The sequence below is a fragment of the Lutra lutra genome, chromosome X, assembly GCF_902655055.1.
Source record: "Lutra lutra chromosome X, mLutLut1.2, whole genome shotgun sequence".
Classification (NCBI taxonomy): Eukaryota; Metazoa; Chordata; class Mammalia; order Carnivora; family Mustelidae; genus Lutra; species Lutra lutra.
In genome coordinates, this window is record NC_062296.1 from 15,913,885 (window position 1) to 15,941,412 (window position 27,528).

The 27,528-nt window shown below is 41.6% G+C and overlaps 1 protein-coding gene across 4 annotated transcripts in view; it reads right to left on the reverse strand.

Annotated features, from left to right (window-relative positions):
- Window positions 1-27,528, reverse strand: part of SLC9A6 (solute carrier family 9 member A6) — a 52,766-nt gene that overhangs the window by 13,337 nt on the left and 11,901 nt on the right. For 3 of the 4 annotated variants that reach the window (XM_047715235.1, XM_047715234.1, XM_047715236.1), the window contains 11 exons: window positions 26,604-26,681; window positions 26,228-26,304; window positions 25,809-25,921; window positions 22,806-22,911; window positions 18,786-18,927; window positions 16,320-16,425; window positions 15,941-16,029; window positions 13,026-13,139; window positions 7,768-7,879; window positions 6,753-6,906; window positions 1,412-1,442 (listed from right to left, as the gene is read on the reverse strand). In XM_047715235.1, the coding sequence (XP_047571191.1) occupies window positions 1,412-1,442; window positions 6,753-6,906; window positions 7,768-7,879; window positions 13,026-13,139; window positions 15,941-16,029; window positions 16,320-16,425; window positions 18,786-18,927; window positions 22,806-22,911; window positions 25,809-25,921; window positions 26,228-26,304; window positions 26,604-26,681 (1,122 nt within the window). Of the gene's footprint in view, window positions 1-1,411; window positions 1,443-2,576; window positions 2,667-6,752; window positions 6,907-7,767; window positions 7,880-13,025; window positions 13,140-15,940; window positions 16,030-16,319; window positions 16,426-18,785; window positions 18,928-22,805; window positions 22,912-25,808; window positions 25,922-26,227; window positions 26,305-26,603; window positions 26,682-27,528 lie in introns of all 4 variants that reach the window. The other variant, XM_047715237.1, reaches the window with a different exon arrangement.

Below are 27,528 nucleotides of genomic sequence, written 5' to 3' on the forward strand. Positions count from 1 at the left end.
TTTACAGGAGCTGAAAAACACCTGCACTTCCATTCACACTGGTACACAAAGGTTTGTATGTCTCTGTGTTTTGAAGAGCAATGGGTCTATAAATCTCATGATCCCCTTACTATATAAACACCTATACCCCTAACCCCCACATACTCCGTGCTTCCTAACACATTCCTCTCTGCTTCCTGGTGGACACTCAGAATACTGACTACATGATGCAACAAAGCAAGACACCCACAGGGTTTTGAGGGCAAGGAAAAATGTTTTTTTTTTTTTTCTGTATCTCACAGGTGGTACTCACCTACCTGGTTTTCTTTTTCCCATCTCTCCTCTGTGAGGAGACATAGCAGGGGGAGACTTACGTGGACCATGACCAAGCGCTGGTCTGGTGAATCGTATGATATTTTATTCTTGTTGGGACACGGGGGTGGAGGCCTGAGGAACTACTACCCCTTAGAAACTACCCCAGCAGCTCGGCATCATGGGGATTTGTCCAGCCTGGTTTGCACAAGTATTTCAAGCCCATGAAACTAAACTAGTCTGGTTTGGACCACAAAAGAGGCAAGTACTTACTGTATTACATACACACTCGTCACTCAACAGCTAACAAAATTAGCATTTAGGAAATGAATCTGAGAATTTTTTTTTAACCACACCCAGAAGACAAATAGACCACCACTTGTTTCAGACAGGAATAGGAATGTGTTTTGGAAGAGAGACTTTCCATCTTTCAAAACATTATTTCTGTGATTTACCATCTAATGTCTAGGATGGAGTCACGTATTCAGTGGTGCTCAGAAACCATGAAAAAGCAGATGGAAAACACCAGAAATGGGTGGCCAGTCTAGAGAAGGCACCTACCAGGGTCAGGTTCAGAGGAACAAGTGAAAAAAAGACACCTAAAATTAAGCAAGGAGACTTGGCCAAGGTAGAGGCGAGGGGCAAGAAAGTACATTCTCCTGACCAGCCAGGGAAGACTGGCTAAAGACCGCAAAGCTTCTAGGTGGTTCTCAAGGGCAGCTGCTGGTCATCCAATTTGAGAGTTACACAGGAAGAGCAGCTGGAGTGGAGCTGACATCAGAGACAAGCCTTCATGCGCAAACCAGAGTGGAAAAAGGCTCCATGTGCCAGAGCCACCACTTGAAAACTAGGAGTGCTTAAGGGACTGTTTCACTCCATGGCCAAACCCAGGCCGGCCCACAGACAGGAGACCTGTCACCTCTGATAACCATATGTTGTCTAAAATTTGGTTTTGTCCCTATCAAGCAGTGAGAAAAGCCAGGAATGATGTCAGTTAAAAACTGGTGCAAACAGGACAGAGTCTAAATAACAGTGGCATGAAGTGTACGGTAGGCCCTTTCCTTTTTGAGCGGCTGCACGTTCGACAGGAACGCTAGAGACAACATAAATGCATATTTACCAAGTGCTCTTGGTCGGAATCAACACCAACCCTAAAGGAGAAACACAAAAGGCAAATGAGATCCGGAGGCCAAAACGAGGTCTAGTCCCCTGTGCGCCGTGTCAGGCCGCTACTTTCCCCAACACGCAAGCTATGGAATGGTGAATCTTTTCTTCCTTCTCTCTGGTTGTTGATGTAGATTTTTGGCTCCTGCCACTTTCCTTAGCAACAGCTTGGATCCCGAGGCAGGCAGGGTCTACTAATGATTCCTCTTCCTGCAATCCCACTTACCAGTTTCAGAAAAATAACATTCTCTTCACTGAATGCCAGGGCACTGGAGGCTGGATAGGAACCACTGGGTAGTTCCAAACACAAGGCCGGCATGGCGCAGTTCCAGGAGGGAGCTGCATGTTTGCGGACCTCTCAGCTCTCATGGCAACATTCTGTTATGATGACTGAAGAGAGGGCCCAGTTACAGTTGTTTTCACAGGCTAATGGACAGATATTAGCCGGCTTCTTCATAATTATCTTTCATCTGCTTAAAATTCCTGCTTTCCGTATCCCAGGGAACAGCTTCATTAGGAAACTCTCTTGGACTCCTCTCTCGCAACAGCAGCTCCCACCAACTCTGTCTGTTCTTTCTCTACCCTGTTTCTCACATCTTCTCTCCTTTCGATTCCAACAGCTCAAGCTCAGGCCTCACTGTGACTCATGAGGTCTGTCGCAATTGGCTGTAAGGTTGTCTGGCTGCCAGGATACCCCCTCGAGTTAGCTGTCTAAAGTACAGAACTCACTGGGTCATTCCCTTGGCAAAAGACTTTGAGGGTGGCTTATAACCCAGAGGGCCAAGCCGAAAGCCCTTTGGGTGGCACCGAGGACTCTAAGACTAGTGACCCCTGCCACTCCAAACTAGCTTTCCACCCTCATTTTCCCTCATTCTCTTCTATATACCCTGTATTAGCCATCCCCACCTACACCTGTCCCCAGACCCATACTCTCCCGAGCCTCTGTGCCTTTGCCCTCTATCTGAAATGCACTGTCCCTCATGTGTTTCCTACTCTTGGTAAGCTCTAAAAGAACCATTCTGAGACCCCTGCAGCTGGAACCATTCTTTCCTCTGTCCTTCTACAGCACTTTCTAGATTCCTCCATAATAATACTTAGTACAGTAGAGTATAATTATTTACCTGTCAGTCTCCCCAAATAGACTGTGAGCTCCTTGAGGGTAAAGGCCATGTCTCAATTCATCTCTGTAGCCCCAGAGTCTAGCACAGTACCTGATACACAATAGGTGCTCAAATGTTTATCGATTAAGGTCACTACTACAGACAACACAAAAAAAATAGCAGTGTGAGTAGCTGTAGCAGTAGCATCCCAGAATATGAATACACCAAAGGGAGGAAAATGATGCAAGACCTCATCTGGAAGGCAAGTGAATCATGGTCAAGTGCTTGAAAACAGATGGCCGTGACCAGATTCATAATTCAAAAGGCTCATCTTGACTTTGTTAAATGGCCAGAAGCTGTTTAATACCTTCTTAGCCATATTAAACTCCAGACACATTTGTGCATCTAAAGTGACATCTAGTGGTCTTGGCGATAGCACATTTGTAATACTCAGATGGAACGTTACTGGAAGCCAGTTCAGTGTAATAAACATTTATAGAGCAATTATTATCTGCCAGGCACTGTGCTAGGCACAGGGCATAGACATGAATGAGACACAGCGCCCGCCCTCAAGGAGCTCACAGACTAGCGGGGGGCACAGACACAACTAGAGTGCAATCCCCAGGGGCTTTGCCACTGGGGAAGGCTGGGCTCCAGTCTGGCCTCAGCTCCTTTCTAGCTGGGTGAACTTGGCTATGCAGCCTGATGAGCCCCAATTTTATACCTGGAAAATGGGGACCATATCCACCACACAGAGTTGATGCAAGGATTAAATGAGAAATGTAGCTAGAGAGTTTTAAAGCATCTGATGCCTCATCTCACCCTCACTGGACAGTTGCTCTTCGGCCATTACAAGATTGGCCGACAGAAGTGCTGTAACAGCCATGCCCATGTTAAGCAAAGGGAAGAGGGGGTCCGAGAGAACAGGGCAAAGGGAGGAGGCGTCTGAGCTGTGCTATTTCCTGGGGCGGGGGGGCGGTGAAGGAGAAGTCCAGGCAGAGGAAACAGTATGAGCAAAGGCTCGGAGACCGAGAAGTGCCAAGTCTGTGCGGGAAATGCCAGGGAGCCAAGTGTGACTGTCACAAGCTACGTGAAAGGATGCAGGAAGAGCTGGCTGGCTGGCTCTAGCTCACTGAGGAGCCTTTGTCTGCACAACAGCTGGAGCAATCCTTTCATATGGTCCAAGAGATCATGTCACTCCCTTGCTTTAAAATCCTAAAAGATTTCCAATTGGATTTTAAAATCTAAACTCCCCACACCCTACAAGGCCAAATAGCAGAGCTCCCCAAACTACGGCCCACAGGCCCCATCCGGTATGCCTCCTGTTTTGCTGGAACACAGCCAATCCAATGGATTTACTCACTGTCTATGGCTGCTTTCACGCTAGAGTTGAGTAGTTGAGACAGAGACCATACGGCCAGCAAAGCCTAGAATATTTACTATCTGGCCCTTTACAGGACACATTTGCCAACCCTTGCTCTGTAGGATCTTGCCCATCTCAGCTCCTGCCTACCCTTCAATCACTATATTCCAGCTATGCGGGCTTTTTTTTTTTTTTTTTCTCAGTTTACTAAACAGGCAAAGTTTGCTCTTGCCTCAGGGCCTTTGCACTTCTTTTCCCTACTGCCTGGACCATTCTTCTTCCTGCTCACTGTTTAACTCATAATCTCCTGTCATTAAGTTAGACTGAGCTCCAGTGGAACCTCAGAGAGACCTTACCTGACCTCTGCATATAAAAGTCACTCTATCCCCAGTCACTCTCACAGTACTGTGTTTGTCATCACAGCACTAAACTGTTTTCTCCATACATTTGTTTGCTGGCTTCTTGTCTGTGTTCTCTTACTAAAGTGTAGACTTTTCTATATTACTGCTACCACTGTATCCCTCCAGAGCAGGGTCTTTTACGCTTTGCATTACTGATATTTTGGTCCAGACAATTCTTTGCTGCGGGGGTGCCGCTCTGTGCCCTATAGGATGTTTAAAGGCATCCTTGGCCTCTGCCAACCAGATGCCAGGAGCAGCCCCGTCTCTTTGTGACAATCAAAAATGTCTCCAGACATTGCCAAATTGCAGCCCTCCACTGAGAACCACTAAGTCAGGGCCTAAAATAGTGCTTGGCACGTGGCTGGCGATCAATTGGTATTAATAAAATCAATGAATAAAAGGCACATTGGAAATGCTGTACCAAGAGCTCTACAGACATTAGCTCACTGAATCCTTACAGCAACCCTCAAGGAGGCAGGTACTATCACCCACATGTTACAAATGAGGAACCTGAGGCGTAAGAAGAGTTAAGAACTTGCCCAAGACCACAGAATTGGAGAATGAAGGAGCAAGAACTCAAAGTCAAAACTCGGTCTGCATGAATCTTAAACTTTAAGGACTTCTCAGCTTCAAATTGTACTAGACAAATCTGGGGGGAGGGAAAGGAAACTTAAAATCCAGCCCCTGCTCACAAAGAGGCCAAAAAACCCCCAACCAAGCAGAGTAAGAACTAACCTAAGATGGTAAGGCAATACATGTAAGTTAAGTGCCAAACTATGCTCCAGGACAGGCAAGATGGCGCCGAAGGGCTTGCAAATCTGGTGAGGAGGACTCAACTCTAGGTGGGGTTTTTTTTCAGGGGGCGGTGGTAGGCATGGGTATTTTGTGTGGAGAGTGGTTAGGAAAGAGAACTGAGTCCAAGGAAATGCTGAGACTCTACCGAAGAGCATTACTTTTCATAAATTATCTTATATGGACTTTTGTTCTTCTCAGTAGAATAAGGACGAATCTTCATTTACAAGCTCTTAAGGCAAGAAAGGAGTTTAATCCTTCCAGAAGTGAACACCTTCATTTCTTGATGCAGCACGGTCTACAAGAAATGAGGTGAGACCCGAGGCTCCTCTGTCTGTGACTTCTCTGTATGACCTTGAACAACTTAGAAACTTTTAAAGCCACTATTTCCTCACTTGTAAAATAGAGCTATTGTGATTAGATGAATACATGAAATGTACTTAGCCCAATGCCCAGCACATAGTAGGTGCTCAACGAATGCCAGGTCCTCCCTGAAGTAATGATCTGGATTAGAAGAACATTATTTGCAATTATATACAATAATAGCACAGAAATGGTAAGAAAGGAGTTTGAAAAGTAAAAAGAAATAAAGACAATAATAACATTCAAAGTGTGATTTAGGGCCGGCTGGTCTCTAGAATGTTTAAGGGAAAGGCATAATAGAATGGAAAAAGTAGAGAACAGATTCTATAAAACATAAATACTGTTTTCTCTAATGAACCCTACACATTCTAGAGGCTCAGCAGAAGGTCTATGAAGTTTCAGCCAAACACAGAACTAAAATCTACAAAAGCTTTAGCAACACAGGCTGTTGTATCCATGGAAACAATGCAGTACTCCTGAGAGACAGGGAGCTTTCCAACTGAATACATTAACTAGTATGAATTTAACACTAAGACCTTGCAATCTTGGCCTTGGACTGTCAGGTTAGAGACAGTGCTGATCATAAAGTTGAGAGAGAAGGATAACGTCTAGTTATCTGATTAGGATTGGAATAAACTGGACTGTCTCATATGCTGCAGATGAGAAGAAACATTTTCGATCTGATCAGGTGATATGGATGAAAAGCCTTAAATATAGGCATATCCTCTGACCAAGCAATGCCATTCCTAGGAATGGATCCTAAGGAAATAGTCGAACGAGTGCACAGTGGTGTGTACATTTATGTATGCTCATGCTGTTAATGGTAACACTTAAGAGCAAAATCCTCAAATGGTAATGGTAACAGAAAAATCCTAGAAATAATGCAAAAACCCAAAGACAGGGATTTGGTTACATAAATTACGGTGTATGCAGCCATGAAGTTCTGATGTAAATATACTTCCTAACATAAATGCCCACGCTGTAATTACATTTACAAATCGCTTTACAAGAATACCTGCAGTGTTGCCCCTTTCTGTTAAAAATACATGTTAACGCATAGCAAGAGATCTGGACGGACATCCCTTGAAGTGTAAACAACGGTTTTTAACTTTCTTTTGCACATTTCCGATTTTCTCTGTACTACAGGGTACATAATTTTAAAAGGAAAGAATAAAACATTATACATTTGTCAAAGCTTAAACTTTTCTCATAATGGAAAGAAAAAAACCCCCTAAATTAGAATTTAATAGGAAAATGAGCTTCCCAGGCACTACCTACCTTATATGCAAGCATGAAAGCATGGCAGTGGTGCCACCGCCAAATACCCACACGGTAAAAAACACGATCAGAAGTGTGGTGCTGAACATCATTTGCCGTGCGTAAGTGGCAGTATCGCGAATGGCCAAGGCAAATGCCATCGCGCCACGGAGGCCTGGAAGGGAACGAAAGAGGCTTTCTTCAGTAACTCACTACTAACGTGAGCTTCAGAAACTCAGAGAAGTAAGGCACATTCTAAGAACTCAGAAGCATGTGAACAAATACGTAATATATACTAATGCACAAAAATATATACAGATACAGAGAATGAGTAGAGGATCCTGACATGCGCTGACCCTTTAGCAGTATTTTGAATTTTATTTTGAAACTTACACGCAGTGACATCCACTCTTTTTGGGCGTACAGTCCCACGAGTGTGGACAGTGGCTAGAGGCATGTGTCCTTGGTACTACATCTTTGGTACTACATCCTTGGTACTACATCTTTCTAGTCCCACCTCTCTGTCACCCTGCCAAACCCCTGAGCTGTTCTCCACCACTGTGCTTTTGTCTTTTTGAGAATGGAACCCTTTGAGACTGGCTTCTTTCTCATGCAGTGCAACACCTCTCAGGCATGTACGTATCCCCAGTTGGGCACTCCAGTGCTAAGGAGCACCCCACGGCCTCATGGACATCCTACGGTTCGCCTACTGGTTCACCCACTGGGCTGTTTCCAGGTTTTGGCAATTATGACTACGACTGCCATAAACCCTCACATACAGGTTTCTGTGTGAAAATACATGAATCGTTACCTTCTCTACAACATGTGACATATTTCTGAACCAGGAATTTGAAACCAGAAAAAAATTCTGACAGAAGGGAATGGGACACTATAAAAAGAATTTTCTACTGGAGTTTGCAACTTCAATGTTTAAGGGAGTCATATTACTAGCACATCATTCCTGTTTAAAATCAAGCTAGCATATGTGTTGTGAGTGGTTCCGTGGAATGGGCCAAGAGGGAAAGTTCCAACTTACCAGCAAACATCATCATGTGCTGAAAATTTGATCCAATCTTACTTCTTCTACCCAAATTAAGTAAGAGGGACAAGGGGTAAATATTAGCAGCTCTTCCCAAGAAAATAGCAATCTAAAATTAATAGGTTAAGGCTAATTTCATTTTACTATTAATATTAACTAGACTACACACTCAAGACGGGGAAAGGCTATCTTCAGCAGCTTAGTCTCCGGGGTGCCTGGGTGGCTCGGTCAGTTAAGCATCTCTGGATTTTTGGCTCAGGTCATGATCTCTGGGTCATGAGACTGAGTCCTGTGCATGTCCCTCCAACCCCAACCCCACGCTCTCTCTCTCAAATAAATAAAATCTTAAAAAAAAAAGTTCAGTCTCTTAACGGTCTTTTGCTTTTGCTAACAGAGCGCTGTCTAATAGAACTTTCTGCCATGACAAAAAATATTCTGTATCTGCCCCCAACAAGGTGAGTGTCTGAATGTGACTTGTGTGATGAGGAACTAAACTTTATTTCATTTAAATTAACTTAAATTTAAATAATTACATATGGCTAACTGGTACCAAATTGGACAGCTCTAACATACAGGAAATTCATTAGATGAATAGAAACATTTTTAAAAGCTGATCTTCTTTGGTATAACTGTAAGATTATTAATGTAATAGGTTAAGTCATCTTAATTTAAGTCAGTGTTGGTGGGAGGGAGAGTAATACTGGCTAAAATTGCCCTTGCTTCCTCAGAGCAAACACACGGGCAGCTCTAACCCCTCCTACCATTGATTTTCCTACTGGCCCAGGTGTGTTCCTCCAAGTCTACCATATCCCCACTGCTTCAAAAGGAAGTCTTAATGGGAATGCAGACTGGTTTTAACTAAAAACCAATCCTCGTCTTTTTGCCCACTTAGCTGTGTAGAGACTCCTGCTTTGCAATTACAATTTTATGATACAGTCTCCACCCCATTTTCTGAAAGGGATAAAAAGGAGCATTTAAGACACAAAACAAGACAAGGCAGGGGAAGCTGGGGGAGGAGAAAAAACAAACTAGGTGGAGTAAAGAGTGTTGACCCGAGAAACTTTGGAAGTGGACAGAGTCTGTAAGACTAAAGGCACAAGGAACTGCACAAAGGCATCATGGGCTTGTTGGTCAAGTTGCTTCCCATGGGAGTACTGGGTAACGATTCTGATGCTCCTACGTATGCTGGAACAATTAAGGGAATGGGATGGTGTACAGTGGGAGCCAGATTTCTCACTATTGGAATGGGAATTCATGGATCATCAAGAGGAGGAGGCCAGGATGATGAGTGTGGTAATGGATTAGAGTTAGAGACATCAGTATGAACTTATGCTTAGATTAAAAGAGATATGGATGATTACATACATACATAGAGGTATATGTACATACAGGAGTTAGTACATACGTACATCTTTCCTTCCAGTGTCAGCTGAGGGTGCCTAGAAGCCAGGACACCCCAGTAACACTGAACACACTTATAGCTCAGATCTTGGTTTCTAATACCATTCCCCAATAAAAGAAACCAGAGATCCTTGGGAAAATGGCTGATTTGACGTTGGAACAGAAAATACACAAGATGAGCATGAAGCATCTTCCCTAGAAAGTAAGGCAGTGCTCAGAAAAAATTTCGAAACACACAACGATGGGAGTGTGCCAAAGGAACAAAGTACCCACTGAACGAGCTCCTGATGGCCAAAGCTGGAACAGTTTGGACAACAAGATTTTTAAATGTAGTAATGTATTATAACCCGAAGTATAAAATAAATTTCAGTGAGTCCATATGAGTCCATACTGATATAAATGAAAATAAAATAACAAATGGAGAAGAATAGATAAGTCCTCCATGCAAAGAATTCTAAATAATTTTGTAGATACTCTGTCCTTGAGAAAGTGGAACCTAACTCCCTGCTGTGGATGGTGACTCCCTTCCAAGTGGGACAATAGAGAAAGGGGAAAAAAAATGAATGACTTTACAGTGGTGCAACCTGATAAACACTATCTCGGTCAAGTGATGAATGCTAATACCAACATTATTCACATGCTAATGAGTATATGCCCTTGATATAATGTGATGAGAATGGCATCTTACTTCTGCGTCTTCCTCCTAAATAATGCACAACCCCAGTCTAATCATGGGGAGCACATCAGGAATTCTAGTCGTGACACATTCTGTAGCAGCCCTTCAAAACTATCAAGGACCGGGGCGCCTGGGTGGCTCAGTGGTTAAAGCCTCTGCCTTCGGCTCAGGTCATGATCCCAGGGTCCTGGGATCGAGCCTCACATCGGGCTCTCTGCTCAGCAGGGAGCCTGCCTCCTCCTCCTCTCTCTCCCTGCCTGCCTCTGTGCCTACTTGTGATCTGTCAAATAAATAAAAATCTTAAAAAAAAAAAAAACAAAACTATCAAGGACCATCAAAAAGAAGTCTGAAACTGTCACAGTCAACTGGGACCTAAGGAGGCATGACAACTAAATGAACTGTGGCATCTTGGATGGGATTTTAGACTAGAAAAAGGCCATTAGGGAAAAGCTCTTGAGAATCTGCGTGAAGGACAAGCTTCAGGTAATGATAATGTGTCAATACTGGTTCATTAATTGTGATGTGTGTACCAATGCTAATGTGAGAAGTTAATAACAGGGGAACCTGGCTGTGGGGTATAGGAGAACTTTCTGTATCATCTTCACAATTTTTCTTTATTTCTAAAACTAGTCTAGAATGCAAAGGTTATCAAATATAGTGATTCCCTAAGAAAAGAAAGAAAAGGAAAAAAAAAGAACAACAAAACACTTGGGCCAATGTGGCAGTGACTGCTAGTTACATCCCCAATATGTATCCCTCCCTTCCTCTCTCGCAGCAGACCCTCCTCACTTTCACCTCCAATTTTCATCTGCATACACAGTCACCTAGATAAAGAACAGAATTCCCAGCTTCTCCTGCAGGTATGTGTAACCCAATGGATGTTAAGTGGAAGTGATGTGTGGCTATTCTGGATCATGTCCTTAAAGGGAATTGGCAGACACAGGGGAGAGCCATGCTGGCCCCTAAGAATAAGGGCAACTCCTGAAGGATGGTTGCAAGAAGGCTGCTTGGGTCCCTGAGCTGCCACACTAGTTCAGACTTTGACACAAGAAAGAAAGAAACTTCTATCTTGTTTAAATCTTGGTTAATTTGGGTCATTGTCACATAGCATTAAGCCTATATCCTAACTAATAGAGCTGGCAAGAGGACAACTCTGTCCTGGTAAAAGTCAATATTCCTGGTAGGCTTTTGCATTGAGGTACCTGAATTCCTCACAGACTCGGAAACATATAGAGAATATTTAGCCTCATTTCTGGATAAGTATAGTAGATCAAGCCAGTTGACAGCTCCAAAGTTTCTCAAAGACTAACGGGATACAAAGGGACTGATCTCATGGGAGTCTTCATCTAGGGTTCTTCTCTTATTAATAGGGTTTTCTCTTTTTTTGCCTGAAGTTCATTCCCAGAAGACTAAAACACAACAGGATGGCATTTCAGTAATACCTTATTTTCTAATAGAGTTCCTACTTAGAGTTGTAATTTTAAAAATATTCCTGGTACTCTCTTTGGCAGAAACTTCATTCTGAAGTAGTTTTTAAAAATATTTCTTTTGGAAACTACTAATTCAAATATCCCCCTCTCTAATCACACTCTCTGCTTCCATGTCTCATGTTTATCTATCCCCCTTGGATCGCTCCCCCACCTCCATCTCCCTGGGACCTCCCATCCAAAGAACCTTCAACTCTTCCCTCAAACAACCAGTCCTCTCCCTTCCTCACTTCCTTTCTCAGCCACATCTTAGTAACACTCTTCCTGGTACCCTATACTCATCCGTCCCTCTCTGGGTTTTCACAGCACTCACATGACTAAACCCCAAACCTCGAAAGACCCATCTCTCTCTCTTCTCCATGCTTCCAGCCAAGTACTCCTGGACAAAGTAGTACCGCAGGGCAGACCAATTCTGCTGTTCACACCTATTCCTCAAACTCAAAAGCATCCTTAGTACTGCTTGGCAATTCTACTGCATTTCTTCAGTCAACTCACTCACTCACTTGCCCACGCTCTCTACGTCTATTTCCAAACCCTCTCCTCAAAACTCCGATCACCTGTGGGAGCCAGCCTCCAAGAGGGTCCCCTAGTATTCACACCTTCATAGTCCCTGTATACACTGTACCAGCAGCCATCAGTGTGACCAATACAATGTGGAGGAAGGGATGACAGTCACTTCTGAGATTAGGTTATAAAAGGCACATCAGCTTTCATCTTCATGCTCTCTCAGCTCGCTCCCTCTGGGGAAAGTTATGCTGTGAGCTGCCCCACGAGGAGGTCCCCTGGAGAAAGGCCTCTGGCTAAAGGCCATGTGAGTGAGATGGGGAGGATCCTCCAAGCCTCAGTCAAGTGCTGAGAGAGGAGAGCCCCAGTCCAGAACCTGAGTGCAACCCCAGGAGAGAGCCTTGTGCCAGAACCCAGCTAAGCTGTTCCTGGATTCCTGACCCTCAGAAACTGTGTGAGGTAATTCGTGCTTGTTGTTTTAAGCTACTACATTTTAGGGTGCTTTGTTATACAATAGAAAACTGATAGGCCACCTGCTTCTCCCTCCCTCTCAGCAGATGCTCTCACCTCCTACTTTACAGATAAAAATAGAAGCCATCAGACAGGAACTCTACCTTACAGGTGTGTACCTGCATCTTGACATTCCCTGTCCTCTCCTGCAACAATGGCCTCCTCCCACTGGATGCCTACCCTTCCCCACACGTGTTAGATTCCATTTTCTCCTGTCTTCTCCCAAGGCTGGCACTACGAGTGCTCGCTTTCATGTGCTCAGCTTCTCCATTCTGACTGGTTTTTAAAGCCAGAGACAGAGACAGAGGAAAGCAGCCCCCTTCAGCCTTTCACCATCCTGCAACCACTGCCCCACGGCACAGACTGCAAACTCTTCCCCAGAATCTGCTCTCTCTCTTCCCTTCAGTGACAAAGGACTAACAGTTTTATTTTGGGGGACTGCTGGAATGGTTGGAGACCTTTTTCTGCCATCTCAACCTGTGTTACTTGTGCAATAAACAAAATGAAAAGAGAATAGAATACACAGAATAGGGAAAAGAGTTGCAATTCTTCCTTTGTTTTACTCAGAGGAAAATTTTATATATTTAAATGTATTCTTATCAACCACCTCTCCAGAACACACGTGCGAATCTCAACCGAAAAGAGGTTTTCAAAATAGAACACATAATAAAGGATACAAATGCGCCCACTACAAATGTTGGATTAAAGACATGGTTCTGGAAGGTGAACAGTGTCAGTCCCATGTAGGAGAAGATGAAATTCTCTGCCAAGAAATTGAGAAGCTCAAACAACTGAAACGAAATTTTGAAAGGTTAGTCCAGTAAATACATTAAGTTACGTAATTTGAAAACACGAGTATCACTAAGATAACAACGTAGACACTTCACATACGTAAAGCTCATGTATATCCCTCAAACAGGTGCTTTAGAGGGGAGCAAATGTAGGGATGACATTTCTAGTCCCACAGATAAAGCCAGAAATGTTGCCCCCGCACGTCCCCCCATCATTTCCTTTGTCAATCCCCAAGTTTAGTCATTGTCTTCCACCTCCTCCTCTAAAACCTGTCAAGTTTCCTATGGAGATGTTCCTTGTCCCTGCCACTGGCTTAGTCTAAAGCTTTCAGCAAGCCCAAATCCTAATTACTGCAAAGGGCCCCTAACTGTATCCTGCTGCCCCCATCCCACAGCCTCATCCGCTGAGTCTCTCCAGATATGGCAGTTGGAAGACACCTCCCTCTTCTAGGCTGGAAGATGCAGTTCAAATTCTTTTCTCTTGGCACCGAACGCTTCATGACAACTTCTGTATCACTGCCTTGTGTGATTTCACTTTTCACGTGGGTCTTAGCCCTTGTTTAGGGAGCAGGGGCTTGCGGGTTATAGCCCTGTGCTCCTCCCCTCCCCGGCTGCCTGTGTGCCCCACCGTTCACACCACTGCCCAGGCAAGTGTTACTGACCCAGCAGGGAGCTGAGACTTGCGACTTGACTTGCCGCATGAATGAATCCCAGGCCCTGTGTAATCCAGCATCCGTCCGTCCGTCACAGTTATCTACCACTGCTCGTGCACACGAGCCTCTGCCCCACTAAACAGGGTAGTGGTTAAATAACAACATGTGCCCAGGGGTCAAAATGCCTTGGCTTGAAGCCTGTTTTTCCTACTTGCTGGCTGTGTGGCTTTGGGCAAGTTAAACTTTTTAAACCGGGCTTGCCTCATTCTTGAAAAATGGGAATTAAAAATGGAAATAAGTAAGTACATACTTAATTTACTTTAAATGACTTAATATGCTATAATTATACTTATTTGTTTAAGCATAATAGCTAAGCTTTATCTGGTTTTTACTGTATGCCTGATACTATGCTAAGGACTTTACAAGCATTATCTCGTTTTAATCTTACAACTCCATGAGGTAAGTACTATCGTTATCCTCATTTTAAAGATGACAACACTGCAGAACAGACAGGTTATGTAACTGGCCCCTGGTCACACTGCCAGCAAGCAGTGGAACCAGGATTTGGAACAACACAGACTCTCTGCTTTACACCACAATGCCAAGGGCTGGCAAATCTTTCCTATGAAGGATCAGAGAGAGACAGTAAATATTTAGGCTCTGTGGGCCACATGGTCCCTGTCACAGTCACTCAATTCTACCAACGTAGCCCAAAAGCAACCACAGACTACATGTTAAAGAAAAAAATGGGTGTGGCAGCATGCCAATAAAACTACTAATGGACACTGCAGTCTGAATTTCAAAGAATTTTCCTGTGTCACAAAATCTTTTTTTGTTTCTAACCATTTAGAAATGTCAGCATCATCATCCTCAGCTCACAGACCTTACCAGGAGGTCTGGCCGCTGTCTGCCAACCCCTGTGCCATACTTTGCGGCCTTCCATTCGCTGACGCTAGCTACCTTTTTGTTCCTGCCTTTACCAGGAGTTTCCCACAGCTTATTTTCTTATCCTTTCTCTATGCTTTTCTGAGTCCTTCCAATCTTTCTAGGTATACCATTTCTTCAATGATAGTTTTCCAGCCTCTGCAAGCCTCAAACCCTTTCCCCACTTCTCTGACCTCTTGTATGGCAAATCATTTGAAACATGCTATCTACAAGTTCCGTTAGTCTGGGTTTTTCTAATGTTATACAAGCTTCATATCACCAACAAGACCAAAAGACCTTGTTTCTTTTTTTTTTTTAAATTCCCCACTCCACTCTAGAAAAATACCAAAAACCCCAGCTGATTTTCTTCTCCACACTTACTACAGTAAATTAATTCATAAAAGGGATTTGTAGCCTCAACATATATGCTTGGGGGAAAAAAATGTCTAACTCTTTTGAAGAGTTAGGAAAAAGCACAGGTCACATACTAAATTTGTAGCTCCAGAAGAAAGAAGAAAAGAATAAGGACATTTGCTCCTGCTTTAGCGGGAGTCCTTTCCAGGCTAATCTCACTGTGTTCTAGTCATTTGGCAAAACTGAAAGCATCTAATCATAATCAAGTATGCATTTAGTTCTATTCCAGACATTTCATATTGTTCATTCATTTGTCCCAAACGTCTCATGAGACTAGGAAATGCTACGCCTATTTCCTCTGTAAGTCCCTTTAGGTTCCCTGCACACCCGATCACTTGGCACCATATGAAACCCAACCACGGGCGTAGCTGACATTCCTGGAAACAGAGCAGCTGCAAGGTGCCCGTGGGAGGTCGATCATCTCCATGTCACCCAGCAGCAGAGCCAGTCAGATCAGAAATGTATCTTGTTTCTATCACTCAGCGGTCCTTCTAGGCAGACCTGAGTGAACTTCCAAAACGTTCCTCTTAAAAGCAATTTGATTAGGAAAACAAGGAAGGGAAGCCAACTGATCACCGGAGCCACAGTAATAATGGCCCCGAGCTATTCTGATGAACTATCTCTACCTTAAATGCTGCCACCCTTCCATCTGCCAATCCCATCGATCTTTGGAATCAAAGGAAGAGGAGCTGAAATGGGTGGACATCATTTGGAACCAACCAAAGATGGTTTTTCAGTAAAGACAGACTTTGGTTTTGCTGCCAAGGAGGAAACACTTATTCACAAACTATAATTATAAGCTTCTCTTACCTGTTTAGTTCTATGCTGAGACTCGGTGGACAGATTATTGTAGGTATAATGGGCCTGTGTGATGCCGCAGAACAACACTGCAACCACACCTATAAAGACAACAAGTTCCAAGTTCACATCAAAGGAGACTTCCCGACTTTCATACCGAGGCTTGTATTTTACAGAAGATCATATGCTTAGTGTTGGAATTTCCAGTTGTGACTTACTTTAAGAGGAACCACTTCCATTAAAAATCTTTTTTTATATTCTAAAGTGACAGCACAAATCCCAACGCTAACAAGTATGTTCAAATGGTAGAGGATGTGTCCACGAGTGGAAGCAATGACTGGCAAAGTCACTCCCTGTGAAGGCTGACAATCAAAAGGAGAAAGGATCCTACCTGTGAAGCCCCATGCTTCAGCCAAGAGGAAGGTACTCCAGGACATCAAGAAGAACAAGCCTGTCTCCAACAGCTGGAACTCCCGTAATTTGGTGAACTTTGTCACGTAAGACTGTCAAGGTTGGTAACAGGATCTCATAATACACAAGTAAGACAAGAAAAATAGTTGAGGCAAGGCAACCATGACAGGGCAAGAAGGGTTCTTCAATCTAACACAAGACACAGAATAAGGAGGCGCCAAAGTGAAAGACTTCTTAAAAGGAGTGTTGTACCAAGGAGTCCACAGTCTCTGCTTCCATGAGGAAGTCACATAGTTTTGTCAATCCAATTGTTTTATGGGTATCAAATGCCTTGCTGGAAACCACATCATAAAGGTCAGTCAGAGAGGCAAGCAACAGATCAGATACACGACAGGCCACCTCTGACTATTAATCTGCAACTCAAAGCAAGACAGCTTCCCTAATTATAGCAATTTTCAATTACTAAGAACGTGGCATTTCCATGAGATTTCATGTTTATTTGATCCCCTAGCACCTCCGTGATGTAGAGCATTCCATGATGAAGAAACTGCAGCATGTCACTCACTTATACGAATCTAAAAATTATTTGTTAGTCGACCAAGGAAGGGCCTGTGCAGACCTGTGACAAATCTCAGGATGGAATCTACGTCTGCTTCAAAAAATGTGTACCACAGCAGAAAGATGAACAAGATACACTCCTTCCCCTCAAGGAGACTGCAATGGGACAGCGGTATGATTTGTCCTGGTTCCTCCTTCAGAACTTTGTACTGTCTCTTTGTGCCTCAGTTCACCTGTAAAAAGCTGTAAGACAAGTCTCTTCTAGCACAAGGCTGAAGGAGAGCAAACTTACAGATCCTTGAAAAAAAGTATTTGTTGTTATTATTTTCTTTAAAGATCTTACTTTTAAGTGATCTCTACACTCAACGTAGGGCTCTAACTCACAACCCTGAGGTCAAGAGTCACACATTCTACTGACTGAGCCAGTCAGGTGCCCCCAAAAGTATTTGTTTTACATGAAAATATCTTAGACATTTTAGAGTTGGACGCTCTTTAGAGATCATCTAGTCCCACTCATCTTTCCTGCTGTCCCTACCTGCCACCTTCCTACACTGAGGGCCCACAGGTAAAGGGCCTGCCACCTTCCTACACTGAGGGCCCACAGGTGAAGGGCCAGTGCTCCCATACTGGAAGCTCCAGGAAGGCAGAGGTCATGTCTGTCTTGCCCATCTTTGATGCCCAGAGCATAGCAACTCACATGCCGCAGGCAGTCAAGAAGTGCTTTCTGAATGAGCACAACAATGACTTGCCCAACATTTCTTTTTTTTTTTTTAAAGATTTTATTTATTTATTTGTCATAGAGAGAGAAGCGAGAGTGAGCACAGGCAGACAGAGTGGCAGGCAGAGGCAGAGGGAGAAGCAGGCTCGCTGCCAAGCAAGGAGCCCGATGTGGGACTCGATCCCAGGATGCTGGGATCATGACCTGAGCCGAAGGCAGCTGCTTAACCAACTGAGCCACCCAGGCGTCCCTTGCCCAACATTTCTAATAGCAAACCAGTGGCAGTGCCAAGGACTCTAGAACTGAAGGTTAAAACCATTGAGAGCCGAGATGAACTCCCATCTGTCCAAACCCAGGAAGCTGATTTTGTTCAATTGACATTATGGTCATACATTTCCTATTTGTCCCACTCAACAAAGAGCAAATGAACAGCAGTGCAGAATACCCAGAGGCTCATTGAAATATATTTACCTTTATATCAATTTAGCCTATAACCTTAAAATTCACTCCCAGAGGGTCACTGTGTCTAATTAGACTCTGGTAGTGAAAGTTGGAGAGCATGGAGCCCAATGCAAAATAAGGAAATTCCTTTATTTATTGGGAAAGATGATTACATAATATTTTCAAACCAAGTCCTTGATTATAAGGTTAAAAATTATAACACAATGGGGTCACCTGGGTGGCTGTCGGTTAAGCACCCAACCCTTGGTTTCAGCTCAGGTCACAATCTCATGGGTCCTGGGACTGAGCCCCACACTGGGCTCCACACTTCGTGGGGAGTCTGCTTGAAGATTCTCTCCCTCTGCCCTTCCCCCTCCACTCTCTCTCTCTCTCTGTGTCTCTCTCTCTCTCTCTCTGAAATAAATAAATAGGGGCACCTGGGTGGCTTAGTTAGTTAAGTGTCTGCCTTCGGCTCAGATCACAACCTTAGGGCCCTGGGATGGAGCTCTGCGTCAGGCTCCCTGCTCAGTGGCGAGTCCGCTTCTCCCTCTCCCTCTGCCTGTTGCTCCGCATTGCTTGTGCTCCTCTCTCATGCTGTCTCTTTCTCAAATAAATGAAATCTTTTAAAAAAAATTGTAACCACAACAGCAATTATGGAGCAGGAGAGACCATGGAATACAGTATTCAACCACTTTTTCAGTTAACAAGGAAAGATTAACAAAAGGATATTAAAGCGGTCACCACGCCAGTAGCAGCACCCATTGCGAAAGAGCCACTGAAGATCCCAAGGAAAATCCCAATAGACTTGAACATGGCTGTGACATCAAAGGTGTGGCTGTTGTCTCCAGCTGGCTGGTATGCCACTATTGAGCTACAAAAGAGAGATCGTTTTTACTTCTAGAAGCAACTTTTACTTCAAAAACTATCTTAAAAATAATAAATAAATACATTCTCTAGTGTCGTAGAGCTCAAAAGATGAAATCAGGGCCGGAGGAGGGTACGGGAGAAAGGGGACAAAAACCTTTGATTTGAATTGCCAAAATAAGGACAAAAGGTTACCAAAACACCCTGTGGTGGATCCAGCTAGCAAGGAAATTCAGCTTTTACTTTAAACGACAATTTCAGGAGATTGAAGGTTTTAAGGTCTTCTATGTGAAGTTGGACCCAGCCTTTTTCTCCAATGTCAAGACAATGCAGTACTATTCTTCTATGACTCTGTTCAAGACTTCCTAGCACTGAATGCCTACAAGTCCTAACATACTAATGTGAGCAAACTAATGAAAAATTCCACTTGTTTTCAGCAGAGGCATAAGAATATAAAGAATACTGCTCAATACTCAACCTGGTCACATTTTGTTTTTCCTATGGGAAAAAAAAAGATGACTGAAGTACCCTTTCAACTTTTAGAATACCAGAATGGGCCCAATGCCTAACATCTATTCACTCACTGAAATAGACTTTTATAGGGAAAAGGGCTTGAAAGTCCATCCAAGGAATTAGAATCCACTCAGCTTACCCAGCTGGATCTCTACCTCAAACTTTTGAAAGAAAGTCACTCTGCAAGTGGCCAAGACACGCAATTACAGGAGACACTCTCCATCTTGAAATTACAAGTCCAAACCTGGTCTAAAATGCTTCTTTTTAAAATGGTCACCCTGGGAAAGAGAAGTGGCTGATAAAATCACTATTGCCAGCAGGTGTCTGGCAAGAGTGCCTACCATTAGTAAATCAGTTCTCATCTCAGTTAATTGACATATCAATGTTTTTATAAAAAGTGGACTCAAAGACATCATACAAGTCATGTCAAAGAAAAGAAGAAGAAAAAAAACACATTCCCAGGAATATAATGAATTTTCACTGTGGTTACTGCAATGCCTTTTAAGTTTCAAGCTGAAAAATGGGCTTGCTATACCATATACACCAAGTTTTTTTCATACCTCCACAGTTAAGTTAAAAAAATTATTTTAATAAATATGAAATGGCCTCTAATGTCATGCTATCTTATCTATACATAAAGGGTCCCACCACCTTTTATGATTTTTAAGATGTCAAGAATGGTCCAAATGGATATAACCATTTGTTTAACCATTTCCCTACTGCTAGACATGTAAAACTTGCTTCTAATATTTTTGCTACCATAATAAACATGTGAAAGAGCATTTTTGCATTTTTTCCAAATTTTGGACTATTTCCCTGTGCTATATTTCTGGAACCTGGGTATTACTATACCTATGGCTCCTTTTACATGTAGTGCAACTGCTTTCAAATAGACCTATATTACATTTTTGGAGGGAAACAGGACTGTATCTCTCAATTTTTTACTGATCACATCCATTGGCCTAGAAATTCAACTTCTAAAAATCATACAGAAAAGCTCACAGGGATTCACAGAGATTTACACATAAATATGTTCACTGCAGTGCCATTCACAATAAAACAATATTAGAAAACATTGAACATTAAATGCTAAGGGACAGGAGAGGTAAATTTGTGGTGTACCATACAATGGGATGGTAGAAGTATTAACACAGTAAAATGTCCAAATGAGAAAAGCAAGTTACAGAAGAGTATGTTTAGTACTATGCCTTTTTTGTTTAAAAATTATTAATATAGGGGTGGGGGAATGGGGTAACTGGGTGATGGGCATTAAGGAGGGCACTTGATACAATGAGCACTGGGTGTTATATGCAACTGATGAATCACTGAACTCTACTTCTGAAACTAATAATACATATGTTAATTAATTGAATTTAAATAAAACAAAATTAAATATAAAAATAAAATAAAATTGGTATATTTTTTTAATTGTGAAAATTAATATATTTATATGTATGTTAATATCCTAATGGAAAAGCCTAAATGAAAATCTGAATAGTGGTTATCTGAGAGCTAAAATTTCAGGAATGTTCTACTTTCTAAGTCAAATACTTTTGAGATTGTTATAAACGTATTAATTTTATTATCATAAATAATGACAAAAAGGTAGAGTGCAAAAGAGTAGATGATACCAACTGCAATGTTAAGAACAACGTACAAGTGAGCTTGGTTAAAACACCAGAGTGTCTCAGTTCTGGCACTATTGGTATTTGGGGTCAGGTAATTATTTGTTGGGTGGTGGATGCTGTCCTGTAAAGGCAACTGTCTACAGGGCTAGATATTTGCTTAGTAGGAGTGGGTTGGCAGGATTGAGTTCCTCTGAGGTTCACACTCATTTTTTCACCAGCAAACACCTTCTACTAACATGTATAGTAACTTCTATAACTAGATTAAAGTATTGCTCATTTCAGTAATTGTCTTAACACTTCTAAAAATTCTTTCACCAGCAAACACCTTCTAATAACATGTATAGAAACTTCCATAAGTAGATTAAAGTATTGCTTATTTCAGTAATTGTCTTACCACTTCTAAAAATTAAACATTTCTGCAATGCTTACGTTAAATATGAGAAATACAAATTAAACAACCATGAGATATTGCTCAATCATCAAAGTGGCAAAAAAGTAAAAGTCTGACAAATATTCTGTTGGGAAAGTTATGAGGAAACAGACACTCCCATAATTCAGTGGTTAAAGTGCAAAATGGCATAATCTCTTTGACAGGCAATGTAGCAATGTCTACCAAATTACACATGTATTTACTCTTGAACATACTAATTTCACTTCTGGAAAATTATCCAACTAATATACCTATGCATGTATAAAACAGGTGAGGTCAAGGTTAATCACTGTAGCATTGTTTGGGATAGCAAAGGACTAAAAACTCTTTAATGCTTCCAGCAATGGGAGACTGAGTAAACCAACTTTAACAGTTCATAGTACAGCACATAGGGTACTCTGTAGCTGCAAACCAAGAGTGAGAAAACTTTCTGCTTCAACATGGAGAGAGCTCCAGGATATAGTTATGTGAGAGAAAGCTAGGCACAGACTATATTTAGCATGCTACTTTTAAAATAAGAAATAAGAGGCAGATGAGGGGCGCCTGCGTGGCTCAGTGGGTTGAAGCCTCTGCCTCCGGCTCGGGTCGTGGTCCCGGAGTCCTGGGATCGAGCCCCGCATGGGGCTGTCTGTTCAGCGGGGAGCCTGCTTCCCTTCCTCTCTCTCTGCCTGCCTCTCTGCCTACTTGTGATCTCTCTCTCCGTCAAATAAAAAAAAAAAATCTTAAAAAAAAAAAAAAAAGAAATAAGAGGCAGATGAGAATATTTATTCATATGTGTGGTTGCATTTGGTTGACGAAATATGAGGATACACAAGAAACTAATCAAAATGGTTACACACAAGGGGCTGGGGGAACAGGAGGATGAGAACAGGAGTAAGAACATGACTTTTCTATGTTATATCTCTATACATTTTTGATTTTTGAACCATGTAAATATTTTATCTGTTCCAAAAATTTAATTAAAAAAGAAAATGTTCACATTATCATGTTAAAATAGAATAAAAAATTATATACACACCACAGTCACAACTGTGTAAAAACAGCACTCATCGCACATAGAAAACAAGAATAAAAGGCAGTGCCTTGAATCTTTAAAGTAATTGTCTTTAGGTGTGAGCAGGATATACCATTTTTTTCTTCCCCTCATTTTCCATGTTGTCTGTAAGTATGTATTTCTTTAAGAGGGAAAAAAAAAACAGTGCCTCAGTCTTTCAAACATCTGCATTTGTAATGTACTTCATTCAATAAGCGACTTTCGGTTCCTAGTACCCCAATATTCAAAATATAGAAGATAACAAGAAAACAAACACTTACGAAGATAGCACTATGGCAACAGCATCGTTGAGGACACTCTCCCCAAAAAGAAGTGCATAGAGTTCAACATCCACTTGAAGCTCGTGGAATATGGCAAGGACAGTCACTAGCATGCAGAAAGAGTCAGAGAAGTATTTAGACATTACAAATGTAACACAGTCCCCTTCATAGATGATTATGATGGCTACTTAGAAATTCATCTCTTCCTCTTAGGATCTGATTCCAACAAATTCTCTTACCATATTAAAGATTCAGTATGTTCCTGTTAATACTGCTCTTTTTCCTAACTGTGTACCACAATATTTCCTTTATCTTACAAACAGCTGAAATTAACCCTGGAGGACTGAGCTGACTTACACGTTTCATGCAAATGCTAATCATCTTTGTCTTGCACATTTCTTTTCCATAAAGAATATATACAGAACTTCTTACAGACCAGGTGATCATTAATCTGATGAAGAAGGGTATTACAAAAAGCATCTCTTGCTGCTAACTTCATTTTCTCCTTGGAGCCTTACAACTTGTTTCTATTTGACTTGCAAATTTCAGGCACATGGTTTAGTTTAGCAAAGACAGTAGGAAATGAAAGCACAAGTATGGTTTTTGGCTGAGATAAAATTTATGACTGGGATTACAGCTGTTATATTTAACTTAATAAGAAGCCAATGACCAGGCTATAACCTGAGAAGATTAAAAAAAAAAAAAAAAACAACCTTCTTCTAGGCAACAATTCCATGAGAATTCTTAGAAAATCAGATGAGCTGAAGTTGTACTATAACTTTAGTTGCTGAGTCACATACAGCTCACTCACTAAATAAACCCAAGCAGTCATGAAAGATTATTATAATCAGAGATGGGAAAGCCCCTTCAAATGCCAACCAACGAAACAGGAAACTTGCATTTTAAAAGATGTAGTTTCTACCGCAAAGCATTTCATTTGGAATATACTGACACAAAAGCTTACAGAGAAAAGGAGAGCAAAAGCAGTGCTGAAGAATTTTGCAAAGAGAACCTATGGCTCACCCTTCTATTGCAAAATAACAGAATTATTATAGGGGCAAATGCCTATATAACTCAGAAGAAATGTTAACTGTCCAGTTTAATATGAACAGAACACTTTTGCTTAAGCCATTCAGGAAATACCTCTACCAACACAAGACCAGAAGGTTGAATTAATGTAGCCAGTCCAGTTGACTTAGATTTCTCATAGATGTTGAAAAGCCAAGGGCTTTGCTTCTCAGCAAAAGGACGCAGAAAACCGAGACTACTGCCTCCTTGCAAAAACCATCTTATCTTCATACAGATAATGGGAGCAGCTCTAAATAGTAAGGGGATAGCATTGACGGTCTTGAAGGGAGCAATTTGATTTTCGGTTTTAAAAATGCTGAACTAAAAAACTAAAAAATAAAAATAAAAATGCTGAACTATACAAATGCCTCTGTAAAATGCCCTCTGAGTTTTATAAAATCATCTCATATAGAGTAGAGAACATATTTTCCTACTTCCTATATATAATGCCCTGTGTTATCAGAGTTAACACAGGAGTTCAGAGATAAGCTTATTATCCTACCTTTAATTGTGCTGCATGACAATTAAAGAAGATGATTAACTTACAAGGGCAAAAAGTCAAACAGAACAAATCTCAGCCGAGGTCCTAAAGCCCAGTGAAAGAACCCCGGGCATCCTTAGTTCAAAAACTCCAGTCTTTGGTCCCATCACTAGGTCTTCAGCCTGCGTCTTCTCTAAGTTGCTACCATGAACGTAACTGTGAGGCTCAACAATACTGTATTAGGAAAATTACCACCTAACTCCATAGAATTGTATTCATTCTCCAGCTGTGTTCATATCAGAACTATTGCAGGGGTGCCTGGGTGGCTCAGTCCATAGTCTCGGGGTTCTGAGATTAAGCCCCTCATGGGGCTCTGTGCTCACTGCAGAGTCTGCTTGAGATTCTCTCTCCCTACACCCCCAACCCCCAGTTGCTTGTGTGAGTGCTCTCTCTCTAAAGCGTTCTTTTTTCCAAGATTTTATTTATCTGAAAGACAGAGAGAGAGAGAGAGAGAGGGCGCACAAGCAGGGGGAGAGGGAACAGTTTCCCTGCTGAGCAGGGAGCCCGACAGGGGTCTTGATCCTATGACCCTGGAATCATGACTAGAGCAGAAGGCAGACACTTGACCAACTGAGCCACTCAGGCACCCCAGCTCTCTCTCTCTCTAAAATACATAAATAAAATAAAAAATACATAAATAAAAAACTATATCATAACCATAAAGCTGATTTTATAAAAATAATTCTTTAATGTATAGTAAGGCCTACCAATGATGCTAAATCACACTAATGGTAGCACAACTGCCTTCTAACGATCATATAAAAAATATTTTTCTTATTCTTACATGCAGATAGCTGAATATAAACAGAAGGTTTTTAGGGAACTGGACTTCTAAAAGCATGAAAGGAAGTGTACCATTATTACCCATTTTAACTAATCTAGTTCATATTCTCCAAATACCCAATTACTAAAGATAGACACCAACCTGAATTTCTGAAGAAAAGGCCTTAGAGCCATCATCTAAACAGCATCAAGCTAAGGACCAGTAATGGCAAATGTAAGGAATAAAATAAATAAAATAAAATAGGGTGCTTAAGCCAAAAGGACCCATGAATTTTGTTTTTTCCTCTACAATTGGAAGTACAGTACTATGGGAATTTATTAATTCTACACCCAAAGGAAGGACTGTACACATGTGCTTTTGCTAGCAAAATGCTGTACTGGGGCACCTTGGGTGGCTCAGTGGGTTAAGCCTCTGCCTTCGGCTCAGGTCATGGTCTCAGGGTCCTGGGATCGAGCCCCGCATCAGGCTCTCTGCTCAGTGGGGAGCCTGCTTCCTCCTCTCTCTCTGCCTTCCTCTGCCTACTTGTGACCTCTCTCTGTCAAATAAATTTAAAAAAATCTTTAAAATGCTGTACTTTAAGTTCTGAAGCTCCGCTCTCATGGACACATACCTGGGTCAGTTGCTGATACAATGGCACCAAACAGCAGACAGTCTGTAAAGTAAAAATCTCCCGCAAGTTGTCCAGTTACTTTCATCAGTGTGACACAGCCATACATTATTGACCTGCTCAATAAACACATTTCTACTTTAGAAAAAATCAGCAACTGTTAAAGAAGTCAGAATATAGTAAGAATAAGATGAGTCTACTGTAGTACCTTGTGCCTAATCCCAAATTTAACTCATTTCATTTAAATATGGTAATATCTTGTCCTTAAGGAGAATTCAAACAACTTCTTATCTACGTGAACGCATTTTATTGAGAAAGGTCCTTAGGCACACTCAGGAATACAATACTACATAAATCAAATTTGCATTATTTAAAAAGTATAATTTGAAGGATAAAAAGTGTTTTAATTTTCAAGTACTTACCCAATTACAAAACAAGAAATTGCTGTTCCAAGAAAAGCATATGCTAGGATCGACCCAAGGTTTCGAAAGAAATGTCTCTAACAAAAAAAAAAAGAAAAAAGAAAAAAGAAAAAAGAAAAAGTTACAGTGTGTTAGAATACTTACTGATTATTTGAAAAAGAAAAGGCTTTCTATTCTAGTGTGCTTTGCTAATATTCAATGCATTATTCATTAAAGGAAATAAGAGAAAGAATTTTTGTACAGGCATAAATTTCAGCAAGGAGAGGAGAAGGGAGGGCAAGCCGTTAAGAACTGCTTGTTTCTGAAGGTGTCAGACATGATAAAGTCCACGGAGTTTAAAGTTGTTCAAAGTATATGAAATAATACAAGCACTTACTCTTTTTAGACTATATCCTGCATAAAATATGATAGGAGGAAGTAGTATGTTGAAAAATACTTCTGGATCAAAGGTAACCTGTTAAAATAAAGAGTTTTTTTAGATGAATTCCCTTAGAAGACCTTGTATTACATTATCAAATTATGAAAAAGAAAGATTGAATGTTAAACTGATGAAAGGCAAGATTATTACTGTGGTCACTGAAAAGTATTTCATATAGGATAGCTGTTCTATTTCTCAACCAAACGACAAGGAGACACTGTTGGAGCAATCAGTTAAGTCATATCTGTGGAAAGGGTAGTAAAATACTATGACATTAAAAAATCTTAAAAATGGGGAAATCATGAACATTTCTTTGCTTTAAATTCAGGAGACCCCCAAACTAGGTAACAAAATTTGGGGGTATACCATTATTGCCGGCAAAAAGAAACAGACTTCTTACACAGGTAACGCCTCTAAGGGTATACAGTATAATATTATGGCAAGAACTTTCTGTGTGACTAAGATTTCTAGTCCTGATGGCCCATTTCTTTTAATATCTATTTCTTATAATAATATAGTGACCCTTTCTGTTCATAAGGCTGCAGCAGGATCTGACATGAACACAAAGCTACTACACACATACCCATGCTAAAACTTCGTTTACCAGAACTTTTAAGGAACTGGAATTTTCCACAGGTGGAAAGAACTCTCGCTGCAAAGCAAACTAAGCTTGTACGAAACTGTAAAAAGCATTAAGGATGGTCAGAACCACAACCACGTAGCTCTGAAAGCTAAGTTCTGCCCATGCAGAAGACAGAAGTGGAGGCGCCTGGCCAAGGGTGGGCGGCAAACAGGAGACACGAGCAAAGAGGCCCTGAGAAGCTTCATGGGGAACTATGGCGAGGACAGGAAGAAGCAGCTCCAGGAATGTCGGGGTGCCAGT